Here is a 25,558-nt window from a genome sequence, read left to right on the forward strand (position 1 = left end):
TCTCAGATCAGATCTGTTTCCCACCAACTGACCCACTGAGACCCTAACAGCACATGAATAATCAAACAGTTCTGAAACATTCTGGAGCGTGCACACAGACTCACAAATACATACACACACACACAGTGGGGTAATGTGTCTACTTTCTATGGTAACGAATGAGGTGGAGGGTGAGAACCACTGAGACTGGCTTGACACTCACAGATAGGGTGTGTGACGATATTAAACACATACACTGTCTTCAAAAACAAAGCAATGGTTTTAGAAAACTACTTTGGAAGTGGGAACAGTCAAAAGAAATGCCAGATAGATTTGTTGGCGGTAGAGAAGGCATATCGGGTGTATCGTGACTCAGGAAAAGAACCAGATGCAGACATAGGAGGCAGATAGTTCGAATTGCAGGCAAAAGGCAGATTGAGGGCAGGCAGAGGTTTGCAATCCAGGAGAGTCAGGCAGGTACATGACGACAGGCAGACTCAGAACTGGAAGTTTAAAAACAAAAAGTTGAGAAACAGAAAACGCAGGCATAAATACACAGGGAATAATAGGGGAAAAGGGGAGACACCTGGTGGGGGGTGAAGACAACCACAAGACAGGTGAGACATATCAGGGTGTGAAAGGGTGAGATACATGGTTGATTCTTCCAGTACATAGCAACATCTGATGTAATGCATTTGTCATGGCATTAGCAATCTGGTTAGTTAGCAATTAGGAAAATTAGAAGACTAAATTACGTCTATTGTGGGAGTATTGTATTTATGCACGCATTTAGAATCAATGAAAGATTTTATTTCTACCTGCTGGAATGTTTTTACGAAAAGTTATCAAAAGACAAACAGTACATTTATGCTTCAATTGATAGGAGTTTGATTTGAGGGTACCCATGCATTCTCTCATACACTCCCGCACACTCTCATTACAGTAACCTCTCAAGTTAATTCTCAACGAAGATCTCTATTCTAACAAACTCTCATCCATGCTGTGTATTGATAGGCTCGGTGTAGCCTTGGACAGCGTATTCGGTGATTGCTGCCGACCAAGCTTATTTATTTGTATGAAGGCATAGGCTGTGACGGTGGTTAGTTTTATAATTAGTTTAGAGTGAAGAGAGGTGTGTGTGCGCGTTTGCACACAAGTGTATGTGCGAGTGATAGGAGGTGTGTGTGTTCTCATCACGCGCATGCATCAGATTCCTGCCAAGCAGGGTGGTGGATAAACTGTGTCCCACTGTCCCATCCAGTCACTTTCCCAGTCAGCCAAGCAGGGAGAGTGAGGGGAGAGGAGAGAGAGACATTCTACTGCACTACCATACACAGCAGGGCTACCAGGATCAAGGCTAATTATTATCTGCTGTCTTTTCCTTCCTTCCCTTTTCTGGTCACAGGCAGTTCCAGGACCATGGCACACCCTAAAGACCACAGCAAGATGGGCATCGGCCGCTCCATCGCCGTGCTGACCTCTGGAGGCGATGCCCAGGGTGAGTGGGGCTGGGCGGACCAGGGTAGGTGGGTGCCAAGGGACTGTTCAGGGGAAGTACCAGTTACAGGGGCAGACAGTCCAAAGGGAGGGCAGACAGCCCAGAGGATTGTTGGTAAGCAGCAGGTGGCTGAGCCGGGCCAGAGTTATATAGGTCTGTGGGAACAGTTCCCATGTGGGGGCAGCAAACAATGAGATATTACTTTATGTCAACAATTCCCATAATTCCCATTCATGCTCAGAGCTTGTCAATGAATTTGGAGTAGGGAAACAGAGGAGTGTAGTGAGGTAAAGTAAGAAGTGATTTATAAACATAATTTGTGTTGTCTGAAGTTACGGCTGGACTTTAAGGGTGTTGCATAGACTGACTGGACTACAGAAATGCATACATTTTGGTTGAAAGTCAGATGGGTCACAGCACATAGAACTAATAGAAAACATGCCTCTTATTTGTGTGGTTTGAAATTCAACTGTGTTGACATTTTGTTTTCAGTCACAGTTCCAGTCACACAGTTTGCCACAGCCACCACCACGGCCGAATAAACTGTAATGATTATGGAGTTCTGACATTGAAAGTTCATATCGTGTTGGTGGTTGTGATATCACATTATTGAACATAGCTTCACATAGAGACCCCTTCTCTCGGTTGTCGCTGAGATATCTTATCACGCTCAAAAAGGGCAACGTGAAGTCTTCCATCCGAGGAGGTTGCCAGGGTCACCAGAGCATTTGCAGTGGGTGCCTCCCAATAATATCTCCTTCCTTTTGAAGTGTGCACTCTTTCACTACTCCCCCCAAATGTAAAATGATTGGATTGGTGTAGGCATGGGTAGAGGGAGTTTCCGTATACCAATCATTTCGATTGAAATCGAGGAAGGGAAGTGAACATGCACACACTTTTGGAGAAAGGAAAGATTATTGGGATGCACCCAACAGTCTTCCCTCTGACCTTTAACTGGATGATAAATACCTCCCCTTTGACCTTTTGGGATGTCTGCCACTGACCCCACATGACCTTCTGATTGGAGCCTGTGTCAGGGAGCTGTCTGCCTGTCTGAACTTTACATCATTATGGAGCCGTCTGCCAACAACTAAGTAGCTCTAGTTGGCTAGCTGCTTTTCAGGGTTCTCTCTCTGTTCTCTCTTTTATTTCATGTTTTTTTCTTTCTTGTTTTCTTCACATATTCTGTACATACACCCTGGCTACTCTGTCCTTTAAATATTCACCCATGTCTTTATGTTTCCCTCTATTTACCCCTCTTTCCCTCCCGCTGTCTCTCTTTCCCTCTCGTTCCTTCTCATCTTTCTATTTTTTGAAGTGGTGCTAATTTTAGAGGCGTGACCTTTGTCATATGACATGGAGAGGAGGAGGAGGAGGAGATAAGTGGGCCGATCTATCCCTCCCTCATATCCCTCCTCAATCCTCTTTCTCCTCTTCCACCTAAACCTTTTTCTCCCTCCATCATGTTGAAAGGGGAGACACTCTTGGCACGTCAATACTATCCACATGTGTTGCCCTTTAGAGTGGAGCTGGTGTGTTGAGACAGTGAGCTAGTTACATTTCCTGTCTTCCCTGTCTGCCCTACCCACCTGGTCTGCCCTACCCACCCACCCTGTCTGCCCTACCATACCTGTCGTCTCTGTCCACCCTACCCACCCTGTCTGCCCTACCCACCCACCCTGTCTGCCCTACCCACCCACCCTGTCTGCCCTACCCACCCACCCTGTCTGCCCATTTAAGACATTACATTACATTTAAGTCATTTAGCAGACGCTCTTATCCAGAGCGACTTACAAATTGGTGCGTTCACCTTATGACATCCAGTGGAGCAGCCACTTTACAATAGTGCATCTAAATCTTTTAAAGGGGGGGTGAGAAGGATAACTTTATCCTATCCTAGGTATTCCTTAAAGAGGTGGGGTTTCAGGTGTCTGCCCTACCATACCTGTCGTCTCTGTCTGCCCTACCCACTCTGTCTGCCCTACCCACCCACCCTGTCTGCCCTACCCACCCACCCTGTCTTCCCTACCCACCCACCCTGTCTGCCCTACCATACCTGTCATCTCTGTCTGCCCTACCCACTCTGTCTGCCCTACCCACCCACCCTGTCTGCCCTACCCACCCACCCACCCTGTCTGCCCTACCATACCTGTCGTCTCTGTCTGCCCTACCCACTCTGTCTGCCCTACCCACCAACCCTGTCTGCCCTACCCACCTGGTCTGCCCTACCCACCCACCCTGTCTGCCCTACCATACCTGTCGTCTCTGTCTGCCCTACCCACTCTGTCTGCCCTACCCACCCACCCGGTCTGCCCTACCTACCCACCCACCCTGTCTGCCCTTTCAGATCCCTGCTAGTTCACTGAAACAGGAGTGCTCTTCATTATTCCACTATGCTATGCTATGCTATGTTTCCCCATCAGCCATACATCCTGACCATGTGAACTCACAAGAAAGATATCTGGACCCTATTACATAATGATTATGATAAACTGGTTTATGTACACATTACAATTTTTTTGTTCTGGAAAATCACTAAAATGAGACAATGAATCTGTTGAAGGTCCAATGCAGCTGTTTTTTTTAAATCTCAATATCAAATCATTTCTGGGTAACAATTAAGTACCTTACTGTGAAAACAGACATTTCCCCAGCAAGAATTTTGCTAGTACTGTCTGGAAGTGGTCTGAGTGGGGAGAGGAAAACAGAAAATTAACTGTTATTGGGTGTGTTCATAAATCCACTCTGGCTATCTACTCCGATTTCCGAGCACACTTGTCTGAGTGTGCCAGAACGCAGAATAATAGATGAATTTACGAACGTGCAACACCCGTTGAATATGACTTGTGTCAGTAAACGTCGGTATAAAAATGAATGAAATTGTTGCCAGCTGCACAGTTACAGTCACTAACACTCTAGATAAAATTAAAACCGCCTAAACAGCTCTTTTAGGGTGATTTAAAATAGTCAGAGTTTTCTCTCATTTGTGTCTGGAAGTAGCTAGCAAGCTAACCAACTTTAGCCAGTTAGCTTGGGTGCTTGACTGCCGCTGTGAGATCAGAACATTTGGATCAACCCAACTCCTCCGGCCAGAGCGTCCAGTGTGCGCTCTGAACGCCCGAGAGCGAAATGCTCAGAATTTATGAACAGGCAATCTGACAACGCTCTGAATTTCTGAACGACCCAAATCACACTCTGACACACTGGAGGCAATTTACAAACGCACCCATTGGCTGAGATGTTTGGAATTCTCTTTCATATTGGTATATTAACTAATTCACTGCATGGTGATGTCACCATAGAAGGCCAAACTACATCCCACCAAAACATGCTGAAATTTCAGGTCTATTCAAACAGCTCTTACACTAAAAGGGCATTATCTTAATTTTCACAATTTCACAGTATTATTGCCAAATCATAAATATCTATAAAACACAGGAAAATCAAGTTTTTTAATGCACTGGGCCTGTAAGAATGAAGTGATACAGTGGAGAGATATACTATATTTACAAAAGTATGTGGATACCCCTTCAAATTAGTGGATTTGGCTATTTCAGCCACACCCGTTGCTGACAGGTGTATAAAATTGAACACACAGCAATGCAATCTCCATATACAAACATTGGCAGTAGAATGGCCTTACTGAAGAGCTCAGTGACTTTCAATATGGCACCGTCATAGGATGCCATCTTTCAGTTTGTCAAATGTCTGGCCTGCTAGAGCTGCCCCGTATGTGCTGTTATTGTGAAGTGGAAATGCCTAGGAGCAACAACGACATAGCCGCGAAGTGGTAGGGCACACAAGGTCACCCAGTGGGACCGCCGTGTGCTGAAGAATGTAGCTCGTAACATGTGTCTGTCCTCGGTTGCAACACTCACAACCCAGTTCTGCCTCTGGGGCAATGTCAGCACAAGAACTGTCAGTCGGGAGCTTCATGAAATGAGTTTCCATGGCCGAGCAGCCGCATACAAGCCTAAGATCGCAATGCCCAGTGTCGGCTGGAGTGGTGTAAAGCTCGCTGACATTGGACTTTGGAGCAGTGGAAACACGTTCTCCGGAGTGATGAATCACACTTCACCCTCTGCAGTCCAACGGACTAATCTGGGCTTGGCAGATGCCAAGAGAACGCTACTTTCCAACTGTAAAGTTTGGTGGAGAAGGATTAATTAGCTGGTGCTGTTTTTCATTGTTCAGGTTAGGTCCCTTAGTTCCAGTGAAAGGAAATCTTAATGCTACTGCATTCAATGACATTCTAGATGATTATGTGCTTCCAACTTTGTGTCAACAGTTTGGGGAAGGCACTTTCCTGTTTCAGCATGACACTTCCCCTGTGCATAAAACGAGTTCAACACACAAATGGTTTGTCAAGATCAGTGTGGAAGAACTTGATTGGCCTGCACAAAGCCCTGACCTCAACCTCATTGAACACCTTTGGGATGAATTGGAACACAGACTGAGTGCCAGGCCTAATTGCCCAACATCAGTGTCCTGCCTCACTAATGCTCTTGTGGCTGAATGGAAGCAAGTCCCTGCAGCAATGTTCCAACATCTAGTGGAAAGCCTTCCCAGAAGAGTGGAGGCTGTTATAGCAGCAAAGGGGAACCAACTTCATTATAATGCCCATGATTTTGGAATGAGATGTTCGCTGAGCACTTGTCCACATACTTTTGGTCATATATTGTAGTTTCTAACGGGCATACAAGCCATTGTGATGGTTTACCTTAACCTTCGTCTGGGGTTCTAACCTGTTATGATGAAGTGTAAGTACACTGAACAAATGTCTTTCAAATGTTGTGCACAAATGTGTTTACATCCCTGATAGGAAGCATTTCTCCTTTGCCAGATAATCCATCCACCTGACAGGTGTGGCACATCAAGAAGCTGATTAAACAGCATAATCATTACACTTATGAACCTTGTGCTTGAGACCATAAAAAAGCCACTTTAGGATGTGCAGTTGTGTCACACAACAATGCCACAGTTCCTCAAGTTGAGGGAGCGTGCAATTGGCATGCTGACTACACGAATGTCCACTACCATAAGCCACCTCCAATGTCATTTTAGAGAATTTGGCAGTATGTCCAACCAGCCTCACAACAGCAGACCACATGTAACCATGCCAGCCCAGGACCTCCACATCCGGCTTCTTCACCAGCGAGATTGTCTGAGATCAGCCACCTGAACACCTGATGAAACTGTGGGTTTACACAATCGAAGAATTTCTGCACAAACTGTCAGAAACAGTCAAAGGGAAGCTTATCTGCGTGCTCGTCGTCCTAACCAGGTCTTGACCTGAGGGTGAGCGGTTTGCTGATGTCAACATTGTGAACAGAGTGCCCCATGGTGGCGATGGGGTTATGATATGGGCAGGCATAAACTACGGACAACGAACACAATTGCAATTGCACAAACGAAGGCAATTTGAATGCAGAGAGATAACGTGAGGAGATCCTGAGGCCCATTGTCATGCTATTAAGCTGCTGCTATCACCTCATGTTTCAGCATGATAATGCATGGCCATGTCGCAAGGATCTATACACAATTACTTTGAGCTGAAAATGTCCCAGTTCTTCCATGGCCTGCATACTCACCAGACATGTCACCCATTGAGCACGTGTGGGATGCTCTGGATCGATGTGTACGACAGCGTGTTCCAGTTCCCGCCAATATCCAGCAACTTCACACGGCCATTGAAGAGGAGTGTGACAACATTCCACAGGTCACAATCAACAGCCTGATCAACGCCATGCGAAGGAGATGTTTCACACTGCTGGAGGCAAATTGTGGTCACAAGAGATACTGACTGGTTTTCTGATCCACACCCCTACCTTTTTTAAGGTATCTGTGACCAACAGATGCATATCTGTATTCCCAGTCATGTGAAATAAATCTTGAAATTGTTGTATGTAGCCCGTTTAGCTTCCATCTAAACCAGTCACTCAGGGAGGGACTAATGTGGAGTTAAAGATAAAGATTCAAATATAAATAGTGACACAATAAATAAATACACAGTGAACAAGTAAAAAATAAAATGGCTATATACAGGGAGTACCAGTACAGAGTCGATGTGCAGGGGTACGAGGTAATAAAATGGCTATATACAGGGAGTACCAGTACAGAGTCGATGTGCAGGGGTACGAGGTAATAAAATGGCTATATACAGGGAGTACCAGTACAGAGTGGATGTGCACGGAAAGGAGGTAATAAAATGGCTATATACAGGGAGTACCAGTACAGAGTCGATGTGCAGGGGTACGAGGTAATAAAATGGCTATATACAGGGAGTACCAGTACAGAGTCGATGTGCAGGGGTACGAGGTAATAAAATGGCTATATACAGGGAGTACCAGTACAGAGTCGATGTGCAGGGGTACGAGGTAATAAAATGGCTATATACAGGGAGTACCAGTACAGAGTCGATGTGCAGGGGTACGAGGTAATAAAATGGCTATATACAGGCAGTAACAGTACAGAGTCGATGTGCAGGGGTACGAGGTAATAAAATGGCTATATACAGGGAGTACCAGTACAGAGTCGATGTGCAGGGGTACGAGGTAATAAAATGGCTATATACAGGGAGTACCAGTACAGAGTCGATGTGCAGGGGTACGAGGTAATAAAATGGCTATATACAGGGAGTACCAGTACAGAGTCGATGTGCAGGGGTACGAGGTAATAAAATGGCTATATACAGGGAGTACCAGTACAGAGTCGATGTGCAGGGGTACGAGGTAATAAAATGGCTATATACAGGAGTACCAGTACAGAGTCGATGTGCAGGGGTACGAGGTAATAAAATGGCTATATACAGGGAGTACCAGTACAGAGTCGATGTGCAGGGGTACGAGGTAATAAAATGGCTATATACAGGCAGTAACAGTACAGAGTCGATGTGCAGGGGTACGAGGTAATAAAATGGCTATATACAGGGAGTACCAGTACAGAGTCGATGTGCAGGGGTACGAGGTAATAAAATGGCTATATACAGGAGTACCAGTACAGAGTCGATGTGCAGGGGTACGAGGTAATAAAATGGCTATATACAGGGAGTACCAGTACAGAGTCGATGTGCATGGGGGTACGAGGTAATAAAATGGCTATATACAGGCAGTACCAGTACAGAGTCGATGTGCAGGGGTACGAGGTAATAAAATGGCTATATACAGGAGTACCAGTACAGAGTCGATGTGCAGGGGTACGAGGTAATAAAATGGCTATATACAGGGAGTACCAGTACAGAGTCGATGTGCAGGGGTACGAGGTAATAAAATGGCTATATACAGGGAGTACCAGTACAGAGTCGATGTGCAGGGGTACGAGGTAATAAAATGGCTATATACAGGGAGTACCAGTACAGAGTCGATGTGCAGGGGTACGAGGTAATAAAATGGCTATATACAGGCAGTACCAGTACAGAGTCGATGTGCAGGGGTACGAGGTAATAAAATGGCTATATACAGGGAGTACCAGTACAGAGTCGATGTGCAGGGGTACGAGGTAATAAAATGGCTATATACAGGCAGTAACAGTACAGAGTCGATGTGCAGGGGTACGAGGTAATAAAATGGCTATATACAGGGAGTACCAGTACAGAGTCGATGTGCAGGGGTACGAGGTAATAAAATGGCTATATACAGGGAGTACCAGTACAGAGTCGATGTGCAGGGGTACGAGGTAACTGAGCTGTTGCAGCAGCGTGTGTGAAAGTGTGTGTGAGTGTGTGGCGTCTCTATGCATGTGTGTGCATGTTATTAGTGTGTGTGTGTCTGTTGGGCAGTCTGTTTGTAAGTATGTGTGAGTGTGTGGTTAGAGTCCAGTGTGTATGCATAGAGTCAGTGCAAGACAGTTAGTTAATACAAAAAGGGTCAATGCAGGTAGTCTAGGTAGCCATTTGATTCATTATTTAGCAGTCTTGTTCAGCAGTGTTCTAGCTTGGGGGAAGAAGCTGTTCAGAGACCTGTTGGTTCCAGACTTGGGACACTGGTGCCACTTGTCGTGCAGTAGCAGAAAGAGTCTAGGGTCTTCCTCTGACACCGCTTGGTATAGAGGTCCTGGATGGCAGGGAACTCAGCCCCACCCTCTGTAGCGGCTTGCGGTCGAGTGCCCTGCAGTCGTGGAACCAAGTGATTCAAGTGATTCAGCCAGTCAAGTTGTCTGCATCCCCTATATAATCATTCATATGTCAAGTTTGTAGCACACAGCATGCCAACTTAATCATAGCAGCTACACTGTGTTGTGTGTCATAGTTCAAAACCACCTGTGCAGGTGGGACTGTGTCAGTGATGTTCTAACAGCCACTCTGTGCTGCAGGTATGAATGCTGCTGTGAGGGCCACAGTCAGAGTGGGCATCTACACTGGGGCCAAAGTCTACTTCGTTCATGAGGTTAGTACCTGACTTGTATCCCCCCCCATCTCATCAACCATGTTATGTTTCCCATTAGCCCAGAACTGTTACTGTTCCCTTTTTCTGATTATTATAGTCTACAGCAATCAAGGCATTCTTAGTCGATCACCAATCATTTCTGTAGAAAAGCCAACAATATAAAGGGATTTATTTTTTTATTTTTTTATTTTTTTGAGCTCTTGGCGGTAGGTGCACTTGATTCAGAAGCCCTGCGCACCGGGTAGGCTTACCCGGCAGACAGAGAGATCTGTGGCTTAATCAGTGTGGCTACTGTGCTGGCCAATCTTATAGCTCAAATTACAGTGTCTACAGCTTCCACGACCCAGTCCATCACAAAGTTTGATACTAGCCTACTTGAAATTTTCTTAACTTTTAAAACCATGACCAGAGAGAAACTGTCAAAGACTACAGCAAAGAGCTGCTGTTTTTATGAGTGAATTCATGTCAAAGTTTTTATTCAGCACTGTCAATACTGTTTTTATTCAACATTACTACAAAATGTAAAATTTGTAGAAAACTGTCTAGACTTCTGGCTTCAAATAAGTATGATATGTTATGTTTGGTATGGTTACATTAGACAGATGGTTACTCAAGTCAAAAGTGAAAGTAGGGTAGCTGGAAAGGTGTATAATGCGAACGTCTAGCAACCCGAAGGTTGTGAGTTTGAATCTCATCACGGTAATTTTAGCATTTTAGCTAATTAGCAACTTTTCAACTACTTACTACTTTTTAGCTACTTTGTAACTACTTAGCTAAGCCTTCCCTAACCTTAACCCTTTTAGCTAACCCTTCACTTATCCACATCTTTAACCCTTTAAGCTAACTCCTAAACTTAACCCTAACCCTAGCCTAGCTAACATTAGCCACCTAGCTAGAATTTGTAACATATCATACGTTTTGCAAATGTGTAGCATATAGTACGTTTTTCAAATTTGTAACATATTGTATGATGTGTAAATTCGGAATATATGGTATGAATTATAATTCATAACATATCATCAGAAATAGGTGATGGACATCCACAAATGAATACACATCATACGAAATGTAACGTATCTTACTAAATGGAGTGTCTTGGATGTACGTATAGAATAAATCCAAATCCATGATTAGAGGGGACAGGATGTAAACCAACAGAGCTACGGACAGCAAGGCCTGGATTTGAGAAAGGTGATCTGGAATGAGCCTCTTACAACCTCATATTCCTTTTTCCTTGCCTGTTACCTTACCGTAATGGTCTGTCAGCTAAGCCACATCAGTTACCTTGGGTTCTCCCGTAACTGTGAGTGACAGGTTTGTGTGTTCGTCTCCAGGGTTACCAGGGTTTGGTGGATGGAGGTGACAATATCAAACCTGCCACCTGGGAGAGCGTGTCTATGATGCTGCAGCTGGTGAGCACACATACAGTATACACACACACACACTTTATCCAATTACCTCCCCCCTCACTCTCCTTTAGTTTCTAACCAAATGTAACCTTTCAGTGAAAAGGGTGGGATCCATCCTGTGAAACATGAACTGGTCCTAGATCAGTGACCCTCTAGTCAGTAGGAGCTAGTCAAATGCCAGGGTTCACTGGATTTCATGGGCTTCAGAATGATAGGCTGGGGTTTCACCTCCCTCCTTTCCTCCTCTTCCCTTCCTCCTTCCCTCCCCCTTGGTCTCTCTCCTTCTTGCTCTCTCTCGCTCTCACACACACTATTCCTGAACCACAATCTCTTTCATCCCTCTCTGCCTATAGCCCACATCCTGTCCTTCTCTACTTCCTCCTCCTTCTCTCCCTCTTATTTAGCCCAACTGAATGTGTTCTGTTGGCATGTTGTCTCGTCTCAGGGTGGCACTGTGATTGGCAGTGCCCGCTGCATGGACTTCAAAGAGAAGTGGGGGCGTCTGAAGGCCGCCTGCAACTTGGTCAAACTGGGCATCACCAACCTGTGTGTGATCGGTGGTGACGGTAGCTTGACTGGTGCTAACCAGTTCCGTACAGAGTGGAGCGAGCTGCTGGCTGACCTGATCAAACAGGGTGAGATACCTAGGCCACCAACAAGACTACATTACCCCGTACCCTTCACTCCAAAGCACCCAACTACCATAAAACATAATGTAACCCACTACACTTATGTAAACCTCCCAGTCACTTTTTAGATGATCCTAAGAGGGGGATTAGGTCATTATTCATTATGATCTTAAAGCCAAAAATGATCCTAGATCAGCACTACTACTCCAAGACAATTTCTGAATACAGGCCCAAGCATCTGTATGGTCTTTGAAATATCTGGCTCCTTACACTGTACTTTAATGCCTCCTTGTGGACCCAAGTCATATAAGCAAATTCATTTATCCAAAGCAACTTAGAATAGTGCTTGCATACAATTTGATATGTGTGGCCTCAGTGGGAATTGAACCCACAACCCCAGCATTGCAAGGGCCATGCTCTAGCAACTGAGCCACATAGGACTACAAGTATTGCATTAAATGTGAGAGCTGACTGCTAGTTTGTGTGTCCACCACCAGGTAAGATCACGGCGGAGGAGGCAAAGCGTTCTTCTCACCTCAACATCGTGGGCATGGTGGGCTCTATAGACAACGACTTCTGTGGCACTGACATGACCATTGGCACTGACTCCGCCCTGCACCGCATCATAGAGGTGGTGGACGCCATAACAACTACTGCACAGAGGTACACACACACACACACACACCAATATTAAGTCATTTGTAAACATCAGTAAATCATGATTTTGGGGGGGATTCTTGTGTTTTTCACATATTTCTGTTGACAGTCACCAGAGGACCTTTATCCTGGAGGTGATGGGCAGACACTGCGGGTGAGTGCCTGACTATGTGTGTATGCGTGTGTGTGTGTGTGCGTGCATCTGTGTGCACATGTGTCTGTGCGTGCTTGTGTATGTATTGACATTGCTGTCTGTCCTCACAGCTACCTGGCCCTGGTGACTGCTCTGGCCTGCGGTGCTGACTGGGTGTTCATCCCAGAGATGCCCCCAGAGGACAACTGGGAGGAGCATCTGTGCAAAAGACTGATTGCGGTACCACACCTCCTCTCCTGCTCCCTCTATCCCCCCATCCTTCTATCCCTTCTCCACCTCTTCTGATTGACCCTCTCTATCTCTTTGTCCCTCTCCCTGGTTTTCTCTCTCTTCCTCATATAATAACACACAAAACAACGTTCTCTCTCCGTCTCCCTCTCAGCAAAGGGAGCGTGGTTCTCGTCTGAACGTCATCATCATGGCAGAGGGAGCCCAGGACCGTAAGCAAAAACCCATCACCTGTGACCAAGTCAAAAATGTGAGCGATGGCATTACACAGTCAATATAATTTGTCCCTAACCACTGAAACAGTCTCCCAAACAGCACCCTATTCTGCCAGTCCGATATGTTTCATCCCCCCTAATGGTAAAGGTTATAAGGGGCTAGGTTAATATCACCTTTGATCAATCATCTAGCTCTGATCTGACAAAGGACTGATGCTGTAATCTCTCTGTGTCACTCTGTACAGCTGGTATCCAAGAAACTTGGCTTCGACACCCGTTCTACCATCCTGGGACACGTACAGAGAGGTGGCACCCCCTCTGCTTTCGACAGGATCCTGGTAATCCATCTGTCTGTCACCACTTTGTGTCTGTCAATCCGTCTGTCTGTGCCGGTATCGTTTTTACTCTGTTGTCCACTCTTTCTTGACCTTCAGGGTCATTTACATAGCACCTATAATATAATGCTATGATAATCGATCCTTTGTTCATTCATTCATTCATTCATTCATTCATTCATTCATTCATTCATTCATTCATTCATTCATTCATTCTCTCCCTCCGTCCCCCAGGGTAGCAGGATGGGTGTTGAGGCTGTGATGGCTCTGTTGGAGGCCACCCCAGAAACTCCAGCCTGTGTTGTCAGTCTTTCTGGGAACATGGCCATCAGGCTGCCGCTCATGGAGTGTGTCCAAGTTGTGAGCTATATACCTATGCCAAATCAAACTGCATTATTTCCTCTCTCATTGCTGAGAAAGCATATTATCGACATGGTCTTTTAAAATGTCTTCCTCTCTCTATTGTCGCCCCCTCTCTCACTCACTCTCTCAGACTAAAGATGTGACCGTAGCCATGGCTGAGGGGAGATTTGAAGATGCCGTGAATCTCAGGGGAAAGTGAGCCTTTATTTTGCCTATTTTCTTTCCTTCCATGGCTGGCTTGTCATTTGGACTAAGTACTGAGATGAAAACCATTGGTCATTTTCTTGTTTGTAGGAGCTTTCAGAATAACTGGAACACATACAAAATGCTGGCTCACGTGAACCCCCCAGAAGTGAAGGTGAGTAACTGTATCATTTTCATCAGGTTCTTTTTCTTGCTATCTTAGTCTGATATTTGGGCAACCTGTTTGCACATTTGAAGGCATTATAAGGTTGCACCCAAAATACATCCTCTCTCTGTCTTGTTCTCCCCCTCTCAGAGCAACATCAATATTGCCATTGTAAATGTGGGCGCCCCCTGTGCTGGGATGAATGCAGCAGTGCGTTCAGCTGTCAGGGCTGGTCTCATCCAGGGACACCAGATGCTGGCTATACACGATGGCTTTGATGGCCTGGCTAACGGACAGGTGGGACATTCCACCAGGAAATATGCCCCTGAGAATTTCTTGTAGTGGACAACTTGTATGTTATTTTACATCTGATCAGATGAATGGCACCATCAGGAACATCAGTTCATTGCCAAGTTGAGCTCCACCTGCACAGATCAACACAAATAACACACACACATACACCATACTAATCTCTCTTTCCTCTTCCTCAGATTGAGCCTATCAATTGGGCTCAAGTGGGTGGATGGACTGGGAAGGGAGGGTCCAATCTCGGTACCAAGAGGTGAGACATCTCCACAGAGCACACGCACCAATGCTTAGGGCCAGGGAAAGCTCACAGTTGTTTGTTTAGGAGAAACCCAGGGTCTCACTTAGAACAACAGAAACCTCTATTGACAATTAACTTTCAATGTTTCTCCTCTCTGGTGTGTAGAAACCTGCCAGGTAAAAACATTGAGCAAATCAGCCTGAACATTGCCAAGTTCAACATCCATTCTCTGATCATCATTGGAGGCTTTGAGGTGAGGATCGAGGGGTTGGATCAGAGAGTATTCGGATGGTTCACTTGTCCACTGTCCAATCATTATTGATTGAACATATTCATTGAACATAAGCACAACAGTTGTAAAACGAGTATCATGAATATTGTCTTGTCTGTTGATGCCTAGTCCAGATATACATGGTTTTGTGTGTCTCCTTGTCAGGCGTTTCTGGGTGGTCTGGAGCTGGTAACAGCCAGGGAGAAGTACGAGGAGCTGTGTATCCCCATGGTGGTCATTCCCGCCACCGTCTCCAACAATGTTCCCGGATCAGACTTCAGCATTGGCGCTGACACCGCCCTCAACACCATCACCACGGTAAGACAAACACACATGCTGTACCCCAGACACACACACACACATTTTAAATACTCTATTTGAATCCACAAATTACATTAAAGTCGAGAAGGATTCAAACATTTCAAAGGACAAAGATATCTGCATGGATATAAAAAGCACCTTCTCCATACAGCAAGGCTGCCCATGACCGCTGACACAGAGCATTACCTTGTTAGCTACTTTGCCTTTGTCCTATGCAAGCCTGCATTCTGAAGGCCACGTACAGTCAGCCTATGTACTGTACATGGGCGAGACTCCCAGATATCAGCACCACAAGTTTGCACTGATAACTAAGGCTGTTCTGGCGTGACACATGGAGATGGTATTTCAGCAACTTAGCAACAAAAGGTCTGCTCCATGTAGGAGTCAAAAGAGCAACCCACATCCAAAATATGCACCTCCCTCCAACCTTCCCCACAACAACAATATCTGGCATATTTGGGATACAAGAAAACACCTCATTATCAAAACTTGCCTCCTCTGACAGGAGAAAGTTTGTGGGGGACACACACTTTAGTCATTTAGCTGACACTCTTATCCAGAGCAATTAGGGTTAAGTGCCTTTCTCAAGGACACATCAACAGATATTTAACAAGTCGCTCTGGGATTCAAACCAGTGACCTTTTTGTTACTAGCCCAACACTCTTAACTGCTATGCTAGCTGCTAGGCTACCTGCCTAACATATGACAATACCCAGACACACATCCCTCCTCATACTAGCCTTTCTTTCTTTCTGTCAGACTTGCGACAGGATCAAGCAGTCTGCTGCTGGCACCAAGAGGAGAGTGTTCATCATTGAGACCATGGGAGGATACTGCGGCTACCTGGCAACCATGGCTGGCTTGTCATCTGGGGCTGACGCTGCCTACATTTATGAAGAGCCTTTCCATATCCATGACCTGGAGGTCAGGGGACACACTGACAGAATAACAAATATGGATGGATTCTGTGTTATATTTCAAGCACAAAACATGGGGACATTGGGATGTTGAATCATCTGTTGTATTGTTTTGTTGCAGCTGAACGTGGTGCATCTGATAGAAAAGATGAAGACCTCCGTGAAGAGAGGTCTCATTCTCAGGTAGATGTGCTCTCCTCAAAAACACATCCTGTCTGATATCCCTCAGGCATTATCGTTCTCTTGTTTCTCTTGTTACTGCAAATCCTCCTCCTGCCCACAGGAACTCTAATGCCAACGACAACTACACCACACAGTTCCTCTACAACCTGTACTCAGAGGAGGGCAAGGGCACGTTCGACTGCAGGATGAACATCCTGGGACACATGCAACAGGTCTGATGGACACTTCTTCTAACTGTTTAATGGGCTCAACTCTAAACCTGTGGTAATATAAGGAACCGATTCATCTACATATTCATATGGAAATACATCTCTCTAACCATCTCTCTCTCTCTTTGCTCACGACCAGGGTGGAACCCCCACTCCCTTCGACAGGAATTTTGGCACCAAGATGGGAGCCAAGTCTGTCCTGTGGCTGACTGACAAGCTGAAGGAGTGCTACAGACACGGTGAGGATCATTTGGTATTTTATTAGGATCCCCACTGCAAAAGCAGCAGCTACTCTTCCTTGGGTCCACACAAAACATGAAACATGACATAATACAGAACACTAATAGACAAGAACAGCTCAAGGACAGAACTACATCAATTAAAAAAGAAAGGCACATGTGGCCTACATATCAATACCAAAACATACACAAACTATCTAGGTCAAATAGAGGAGAGGCGTTGTGTCGTGAGGTGTTGCTTTATCTGTTTTTTGAAACCAGGTTTGCTGTTTATTTGAGCAATATGAGATGAAACGGATTTCCATGCAATAATGGTTACATATAATACTGTACGCTTTCTTTAATTTGTTTTGGATTTGGGGGACTGTGAAAAGACCCCTTGTGGCATGTCTGGTGGGGTGAGTGTGTGTGTCAGCTGTGTGTATGCTGACTATGCAAACAATTTGGGATTTTCAACACATTCATGTTTCTTATAAAAAGAAAAAGTGATGCAGTCAGTCTCTCCTCAACTCATAGCCAAGAAATACTGGCATGCATAGTATTTATATCAGCCCTCTGATTACAATGAAGAGCAAGACGTGCCACTCTGTTCTGGGCCAGCTGCAGCTTAACTAGGTCTTTCCTTGCAGCACTCGACCACACAACTGGACAATAATCAATATAAGACTAAACTAGAGCCTGCATCTCCCCATCTTTACAACCATTGAATCTGTATGTTTTGACCATGACCATTTACAATCTAAGGTAACGCCAAGTAATTTAGTCTACTCAACTTGTTCAACAGACACACCATTTGTAACCCAATTCAGCTGAGGTCTAGAATTTAGGGAATGCTTTGTACAAAATACAATGCTGTTAATTTTAGAGATGTTCAGGACCAGTTTATAACTGGCCACCCATTTCAAAACATACTGCGACTCTTTGTTAAGGTTTCAGTGACTTCATTAGCTGTGGTTGCTGATGCGTATATGGTTGAATCAGCATCATACATGGACACACATGCTTTGTTTAATGCCAGTGGTAGGTCATTGGTAAAAAAAAATGAAAAAGGTAGAGGGCCGAGAGAGCTGCCCTGCAGTACACCACCCTTTACGTGTTTGACATTAGAGAAGCTTCCATTAAAGAAAACCCTTTGAGTTCTATTAGATATATAGCTCTGAATCCACAATAAGGCAGAGATTGAAAAGCCATAACACACACATTTTTTCAACAACAGGTTATGATCAATAATATCAAAGGCTCCACTGAAATCTAACAGTTCAGCTCCCACAATCCTCTCATTATCAATTTCTTTCAATCAATCATCAGTCATTTGTGTCAGTGCAGTACTTGTTGAGGGCCTTCTTTATAAGCATGCTGAAAGTCTGTTGGTAATTTGTTTACAGATTGTCATGTTTGTCATTTATTATCATGTCTTGTCCCTGTGCTCCCCATGCTATTCGTTTCCCTCTGCTGGTCTTATTTGGTTCTTTCCCTCCTATCCCTCTCTCTCCCCCTCCCTCTCTCACTCTCTCGCTCTCTCTTCTCTCTGTCGTTCCGTTCCTGCTCCCAGCTGTTCCTATTCCCCCTAATCATCATTTAGTCTTCCCACACCTGTTCCCGATCCTTTCCCCTGATTAGATTCCCTATTTATTCCTTTGTAATCCGTTCCTGTTCCGTCGGTTCCTTGTTTTGTATTCCATGCTGTAATTGCGTTTCGCCCTGTCCTGTCGTGTTTTTTTGCCGTGATTGTGTATCACCCTGTCCTGTCGTGTTTTGTGCCTTCTTCAGACGCTGCGTGTGAGCAGGTGTCTCAGTTGACTACGGCCTGCGCCTACCCGAAGCGACCTGCAGTCTGTGGCCGCTTCTCCAGTTGTTTTCCCCTCTACTATCTAGAGGATTTCAGTTATTCGGTTTTGAGCATTAATAAACTCTGTTTCTGTTAAGTCGCGTTTGGGTCCTCCTTCACCTGCATAACAGAAGGAACCGACCAAAGAATGGACCCAGCGACTTCAGACGCTGTTTACACTGCCGTCAAGATCCAAGGAGCCATGCTCGGCAGACACGAGCAGGAATTGTCTGCTGCTCGCCATGCCGTGGAGAACCTGGCCGCTCAGGTTTCCGACCTCTCTGGACAGTTCCAGAGTCTACGTCTCGTGCCACCTGTTACTCCCTGGCCTGCCGAGCCTCCAGAACCCAGGGTTAATAACCCACCTTGCTACTCCGGGCAGCCCACTGAGTGCCGCTCCTTTCTCACGCAGTGTGAGATTGTGTTCTCTCTCCAACCCCACACATACTCTAGAGAGAGAGCTCGGGTTGCTTACGTCATTTCACTCCTTACTGGCCGGGCTCGAGAATGGGGCACAGCTATCTGGGAGGCAAGGGCTGATTGCTCTAACAGATTCCAGAACTTTAAAGAGGAGATGATTCGGGTTTTTGACCGTTCAGTTTTTGGTGAGGAGGCTTCTAGGGCCCTGGCTTCCTTATGCCAAGGTGAACGGTCCATAACGGATTATTCCATTGAGTTTCGCACTCTTGCTGCCTCTAGTGAGTGGAACGAGCCGGCGCTGCTCGCTCGTTTTCTGGAGGGACTCCACGCAGCGGTTAAGGATGAGATTCTTTCCCGGGAGGTTCCTTCAGATGTGGACTCTTTGATTGCTCTCGCCATCCGCATAGAACGACGGGTAGATCTTCGTCACCGGGCTCGTGGAAGAGAGCTCGCATCAACGGTGTTTCCCTGCTCCGCATCGCAACCATCTCCCTCCTCTGGCTTTGAGACTGAGCCCATGCAGCTGGGAGGGATTCGCATCTCGAATAAGGAGAGGGAACAGAGGATCACCAACCGCCTGTGCCTCTATTGCGGAGTTGCTGGACATTTTGTTATTTCATGTCCAGTAAGAGGCCAGAGCCCATCAGTAAGCGGAGGGCTACTGGTGAGCGCTACTACTCAGGTCCCTTCATCTAGATCTTGTACTACTATGTCGGTCCATCTACGCTGGACCGGTTCGGGTGCTACATGCAGTGCCTTGATTGACTCTGGGGCTGAGGGTTGTTTCATGGACGAAGCATGGGTTCGGAAACATAACATTCCTTTCAGACCATTAGACAAGCCTACGCCCATGTTTGCTTTAGATGGTAGTCATCTTCCCAGTATCAAATTTGAGACACTACCTTTAACTCTCACAGTATCTGGTAACCACAGTGAGACTATTTCTTTTTTGATTTTCCGTTCACCGTTTACACCTGTTGTTTTGGGTCATCCCTGGCTAGTATGTCATAATCCTTCTATTAATTGGTCTAGTAATTCTATCCTATCCTGGAACGTTTCTTGTCATGTGAAGTGTTTAATGTCTGCCATCCCTCCCGTTTCTTCTCTCCCTACTTCTCAGGAGGAACCTGGCGATTTGACAGGAGTGCCGGAGGAATATCATGATCTGCGCACGGTCTTCAGTCGGTCCCGAGCCAACTCCCTTCCTCCTCACCGGTCGTATGATTGTAGTATTGATCTCCTTCCAGGGACCACGCCTCCTCGAGGTAGACTATACTCTCTGTCGGCTCCCGAACGTAAGGCTCTCGAGGATTATTTGTCTGTGTCTCTTGACGCCGGTACCATAGTGCCTTCTTCTTCTCCGGCCGGGGCGGGGTTCTTTTTGTTAAGAAGAAGGACGGTACTCTGCGCCCCTGCGTGGATTATCGAGGGCTGAATGACATAACGGTTAAGAATCGTTATCCGCTTCCCCTTATGTCATCAGCCTTCGAGATTCTGCAGGGAGCCAGGTGCTTTACTAAGTTGGACCTTCGTAACGCTTACCATCTCGTGCGCATCAGAGAGGGGGACGAGTGGAAAACGGCGTTTAACACTCCGTTAGGGCATTTTGAGTACCGGGTTCTGCCGTTCGGTCTCGCCAATGCGCCAGCTGTTTTTCAGGCATTAGTTAATGATGTTCTGAGAGACATGCTGAACATTTTTGTTTTTGTCTATCTTGACGATATCCTGATTTTTTCTCCGTCACTCGAGATTCATGTTCAGCACGTTCGACGTGTTCTACAGCGCCTTTTAGAGAATTGTCTCTACGTAAAGGCTGAGAAGTGCTCTTTTCATGTCTCCTCCGTTACTTTTCTCGGTTCCGTTATTTCCGCTGAAGGCATTCAGATGGATTCCGCTAAGGTCCAAGCTGTCAGTGATTGGCCCGTTCCAAGGTCACGTGTCGAGTTGCAGCGCTTTTTAGGTTTCGCTAATTTCTATCGGCGTTTCATTCGTAATTTCGGTCAAGTTGCTGCCCCTCTCACAGCTCTTACTTCTGTCAAGACGTGTTTTAAGTGGTCCGGTTCCGCCCAGGGAGCTTTTGATCTTCTAAAAGAACGTTTTACGTCCGCTCCTATCCTCGTTACTCCTGACGTCACTAGACAATTCATTGTCGAGGTTGACGCTTCAGAGGTAGGCGTGGGAGCCATTCTATCCCAGCGCTTCCAGTCTGACGATAAGGTTCATCCTTGCGCTTATTTTTCTCATCGCCTGTCGCCATCTGAGCGCAACTATGATGTGGGTAACCGTGAACTGCTCGCCATCCGCTTAGCCCTAGGCGAATGGCGACAGTGGTTGGAGGGGGCGACCGTTCCTTTTGTCGTTTGGACAGACCATAAGAACCTTGAGTACATCCGTTCTGCCAAACGACTTAATGCCCGTCAAGCTCGTTGGGCGTTGTTTTTCGCTCGTTTCGAGTTTGTGATTTCTTACCGTCCGGGTAGCAAGAACACCAAGCCTGATGCCTTATCCCGTCTGTTTAGTTCTTCTGTGGCTTCTACTGATCTCGAGGGGATTCTTCCTTATGGGCGTGTTGTCGGGTTGACAGTCTGGGGAATTGAAAGACAGGTTAAGCAAGCACTCACGCACACTGCGTCGCCGCGCGCTTGTCCTAGTAACCTCCTTTTCGTTCCTGTTTCCACTCGTCTGGCTGTTCTTCAGTGGGCTCACTCTGCCAAGTTAGCTGGTCATCCCGGTGTTCGAGGCACTCTTGCGTCTATTCGCCAGCGCTTTTGGTGGCCGACTCAGGAGCGTGACACGCGCCGTTTCGTGGCTGCGTGTTCAGACTGCGCGCAGAAGAAGTCTGGTAATTTTTTTCTGCTTCTGCTCCTGGTCTTGCTGGGTCTCAGTCTGTTCCCTGCCATCGCATCTCTCCTGTTCTTGTCCCTGCCCTTGCTGTGTCTCAGTCTGTCCCTAGTTCTCATTTTTTTTTTAGAGTAGTACCCTAGTTTCCCTTTTTATCGTTTTTCGTTACGGTCCTGAGGAGAGGAGTTGGGTTCTTTCTCGGGACGTGCTGGACCGTTTGATCTATGATTTCCTCCGTTGCTGCCAGTGTTCCTCCTCGAGAGCGCCAGGAGGCGCTCGGTGAGTGGGGGGGGTACTGTCATGTTTGTCATTTATTATCATGTCTTGTCCCTGTGCTCCCCATGCTATTCGTTTCCCTCTGCTGGTCTTATTTGGTTCTTTCCCTCCTATCCCTCTCTCTCCCCCTCCCTCTCTCACTCTCTCGCTCTCTCTTCTCTCTGTCGTTCCGTTCCTGCTCCCAGCTGTTCCTATTCCCCTAATCATCATTTAGTCTTCCCACACCTGTTCCCGATCCTTTCCCCTGATTAGATTCCCTATTTATTCCTTTGTAATCCGTTCCTGTTCCGTCGGTTCCTTGTTTTGTATTCCATGCTGTAATTGCGTTTCGCCCTGTCCTGTCGTGTTTTTTTGCCGTGATTGTGTATCACCCTGTCCTGTCGTGTTTTGTGCCTTCTTCAGACGCTGCGTGTGAGCAGGTGTCTCAGTTGACTACGGCCTGCGCCTACCCGAAGCGACCTGCAGTCTGTGGCCGCTTCTCCAGTTGTTTTCCCCTCTACTATCTAGAGGATTTCAGTTATTCGGTTTTGAGCATTAATAAACTCTGTTTCTGTTAAGTCGCGTTTGGGTCCTCCTTCACCTGCATAACACAGATAGCATTGTATTTGTTCAAACACAATTATTTCCAACAGTTTGCTAAGAGCTGGCAGCAAGCTTATAGGTATGCTGTTAGAACCAGTAAAGGCCACTTTACCACTCTTGGGTAGAGGAATTAATTTGGAGGACAAATACTTTCCTCTAGGCTCAGATTAAAGATATGACAGATAGGAGTGGCTATAGAGTCAGCTACCATCCTCAGAAGCTATCCATCTTTTTTAAATTTTTAAATTTTTTATTTAACCTTTATTTAACCAGGAAGGGCTCGTTGAGATTTAAAATCTCTTTTTCAAGAGCGTCCTGGCCAAAAAGAGACGCAAAGGGACACAAAGAGGGCAAATCCTCCTCCTGCCCACAGGAACTCTAATGCCAACGACAACTACACCACACAGTTCCTCTACAACCTGTACTACCCTTGGCCTGGTCCTAGATAGGTGTTTTATCCAACTCCTCTGACTATTGTTGTCCTGCTGTAAGAGATGAGCTGGATAAAGCCCATACGGACAGGTCTAGGACCAGCCAGGCTACTGCCCTCCTATGTTGATGCCAGCTCTCTTTGTGTCCCCAGGTCGTATCTTTGCTAACACACCAGATTCTGCCTGTGTGCTGGGCATGAAAAGGCGATCCCTGATCTTCCAACCCCTGACTTCCCTCAAGGAAGACACTGACTTTGAGTAAGTCCTAATCCTCCCTGTTTCCACATCTCCTTCTCTTTCTCTCCTCCTTCTATTTCTCTCGTTCTCTCCTCTCTCTTGTTTGTGACTCTTCATTGTGTGTTCCACATTGAGTTCAGCTGTGTTTTAATGCTGAGCAGTGGTAGGTAAGTGCTGTTGTTTGTAAGTATGTGTCAGTCCAATCAGAACCATTGAACCAGCCCAGCTCTTCCTCTGTTTCCTGTTTTCTTTCTCTGATCCCACTCTTATTCTCCTCCTCCTTCACACTCCCCCCTTCTACCACCCTTTCCCCTCACTCCAACCTTCTCTCCTCCCTCCACAGGCACCGTATCCCAAAGACTGAGTGGTGGCTGAAGCTGAGACCCATTCTGAAGATCCTGGCCAGGTATGAAGCTGTGAAAATAGACACCTCTGAGGTGGCTGCCATGGAGCACATCATCAAGAAGACAGGAGAAATCAAGGGGGGGAAAATTTAAACAAACCAAATAAACACACACAACCTCACATAAACACATACATACACACCCTTAGTCTTGCACTTAGACCCACCCGCACCTATGAGAAGAAAGGAACCTGAGGATCTGTCTTGTTCAACCATCTATTTCCTGTGTTTGAGGGGTGCAAAATCCACTTGTCACTTAAATCTGGCTGGATTGATTGCTTTCATTTTAATCCTGTGACTCTTTCATATTCTTGCTTGTGTTTGTCGTTCTTACCCGTTAACGTTACGACCGTGGAAATGTTTGTAATGACATGTCAAACACATCCCGGTAATGGCTGAAAGGGGCTCAATGGAAAACATTGTATTTCCGTTGTATCTATAAGAACGCTAAACTTTGTCTGAGATTAAACGCATAGTCTCGACACTTGCATCACAAGAAAGAGAAGAAAGATAACGTTATTTATAATGTTATTTGAATTGAATCGTTTTGAAATGTTTACAAAAGAGATGCTCTAAAATGAAAGCAATTTCCGAAAAGGAACACTCGGATTATAGTAATACTATGTCTGATCTCGCAAACGATGTAAAGTATGTATAGATAGGTGTCATCTATTCTAAGACATATTGAAATTTGACAATAAATGTAATACCTAAATTCCCACCAAAATCCCTGAACTCCATTATTTGTCCTTGCCAGTCAAATGTTTTATGTGCTATAATTCAGTCAATATATAATGGATACATTTTCTTCAAAAAGTTTGACGTTTCTTCATCCATTGTCCAACTGTTGCATTTATTGGAATCATTTTTAAAACCTTTTAACAATTTTGTTAGTAACTAGTAGTTAGTTTCTCAACCATTCAGTCAACTGATGGGTGTATCATATCAGTACAGTACTAGTGGTTATGAGGAAAATACTGTACATACAGATTGTTGTGTGGAGCTTCGAACTATTCTACATCACAGAAGTCATTCTACATCATTCTGCAGCTGGCAACCCTTCAACAATACTGTGCACGTCTCTCTGCAAAGTCAGAGTCTAACACTTATCTGAAAACCACAGACACCCACAGTGTTCTGTTTCCTGTGTCTGGTGTATTGCTTTCTCCCCTGTTTGTATGGCAGAACAGTTTAACACTGAATACGTCTTTCTTCCATTGAAACTGAACTAGAACATGTAATAAAACATTCTGTTTAGTTTTCTGGACTATTTAACATTTTACGTCATGAAAGATCATTTCGAAATTGACTAGGTTTATTGAAAATAAAAAATATTGAATGTTTAGTGATATGAGGGTATCAATGTATTGCAAAGAAAATGTAACTCATTTTGTGGTGCTTTTTACAACAATAACTTCATTATCTTTGATTAAATTATGCCTAATAGGCTGACTAAGTACAGCCTACCCCAATGATAAAGTTGTTATGCATTTAGTCATTTAACAAATACAAAATGTAAGGTGTGGCTAAAAAAAATGACTCAAGGCTTGACGGTACTACACTGATTGGAAACAGAGATGATGATGACTGACAGAAGAAATTAAGATTGTAAGACGCTCTGGATAACAGCCTCTGCTAAATGACTAAATTGTA

The 25,558-nt window shown here is 45.4% G+C and overlaps 1 protein-coding gene across 1 annotated transcript; it reads left to right on the top strand.

Annotated features, from left to right (window-relative positions):
• The first annotated feature begins 1,230 nt into the window (after positions 1–1,230).
• pfkmb (phosphofructokinase, muscle b) lies at positions 1,231–25,362 on the top strand. Its single transcript, XM_046311460.1, has 22 exons — positions 1,231–1,477; positions 9,788–9,861; positions 11,196–11,273; positions 11,716–11,905; positions 12,397–12,562; positions 12,666–12,710; positions 12,821–12,929; positions 13,093–13,188; positions 13,399–13,491; positions 13,723–13,848; positions 13,982–14,046; positions 14,146–14,209; positions 14,351–14,497; positions 14,692–14,762; positions 14,913–15,000; positions 15,184–15,336; positions 16,099–16,263; positions 16,378–16,439; positions 16,540–16,651; positions 16,788–16,887; positions 23,418–23,523; positions 23,846–25,362. Exons 1-22 carry the CDS (start codon positions 1,399–1,401, stop codon positions 23,997–23,999), a joined length of 2,343 nt encoding a protein of 780 aa, XP_046167416.1. The 5' UTR covers positions 1,231–1,398; the 3' UTR covers positions 24,000–25,362.
• Positions 25,363–25,558: the final 196 nt, after the last annotated feature.

The sequence above is a fragment of the Oncorhynchus gorbuscha genome, linkage group LG18 (genome assembly GCF_021184085.1).
Source record: "Oncorhynchus gorbuscha isolate QuinsamMale2020 ecotype Even-year linkage group LG18, OgorEven_v1.0, whole genome shotgun sequence".
Taxonomy (NCBI): Eukaryota; Metazoa; Chordata; class Actinopteri; order Salmoniformes; family Salmonidae; genus Oncorhynchus; species Oncorhynchus gorbuscha.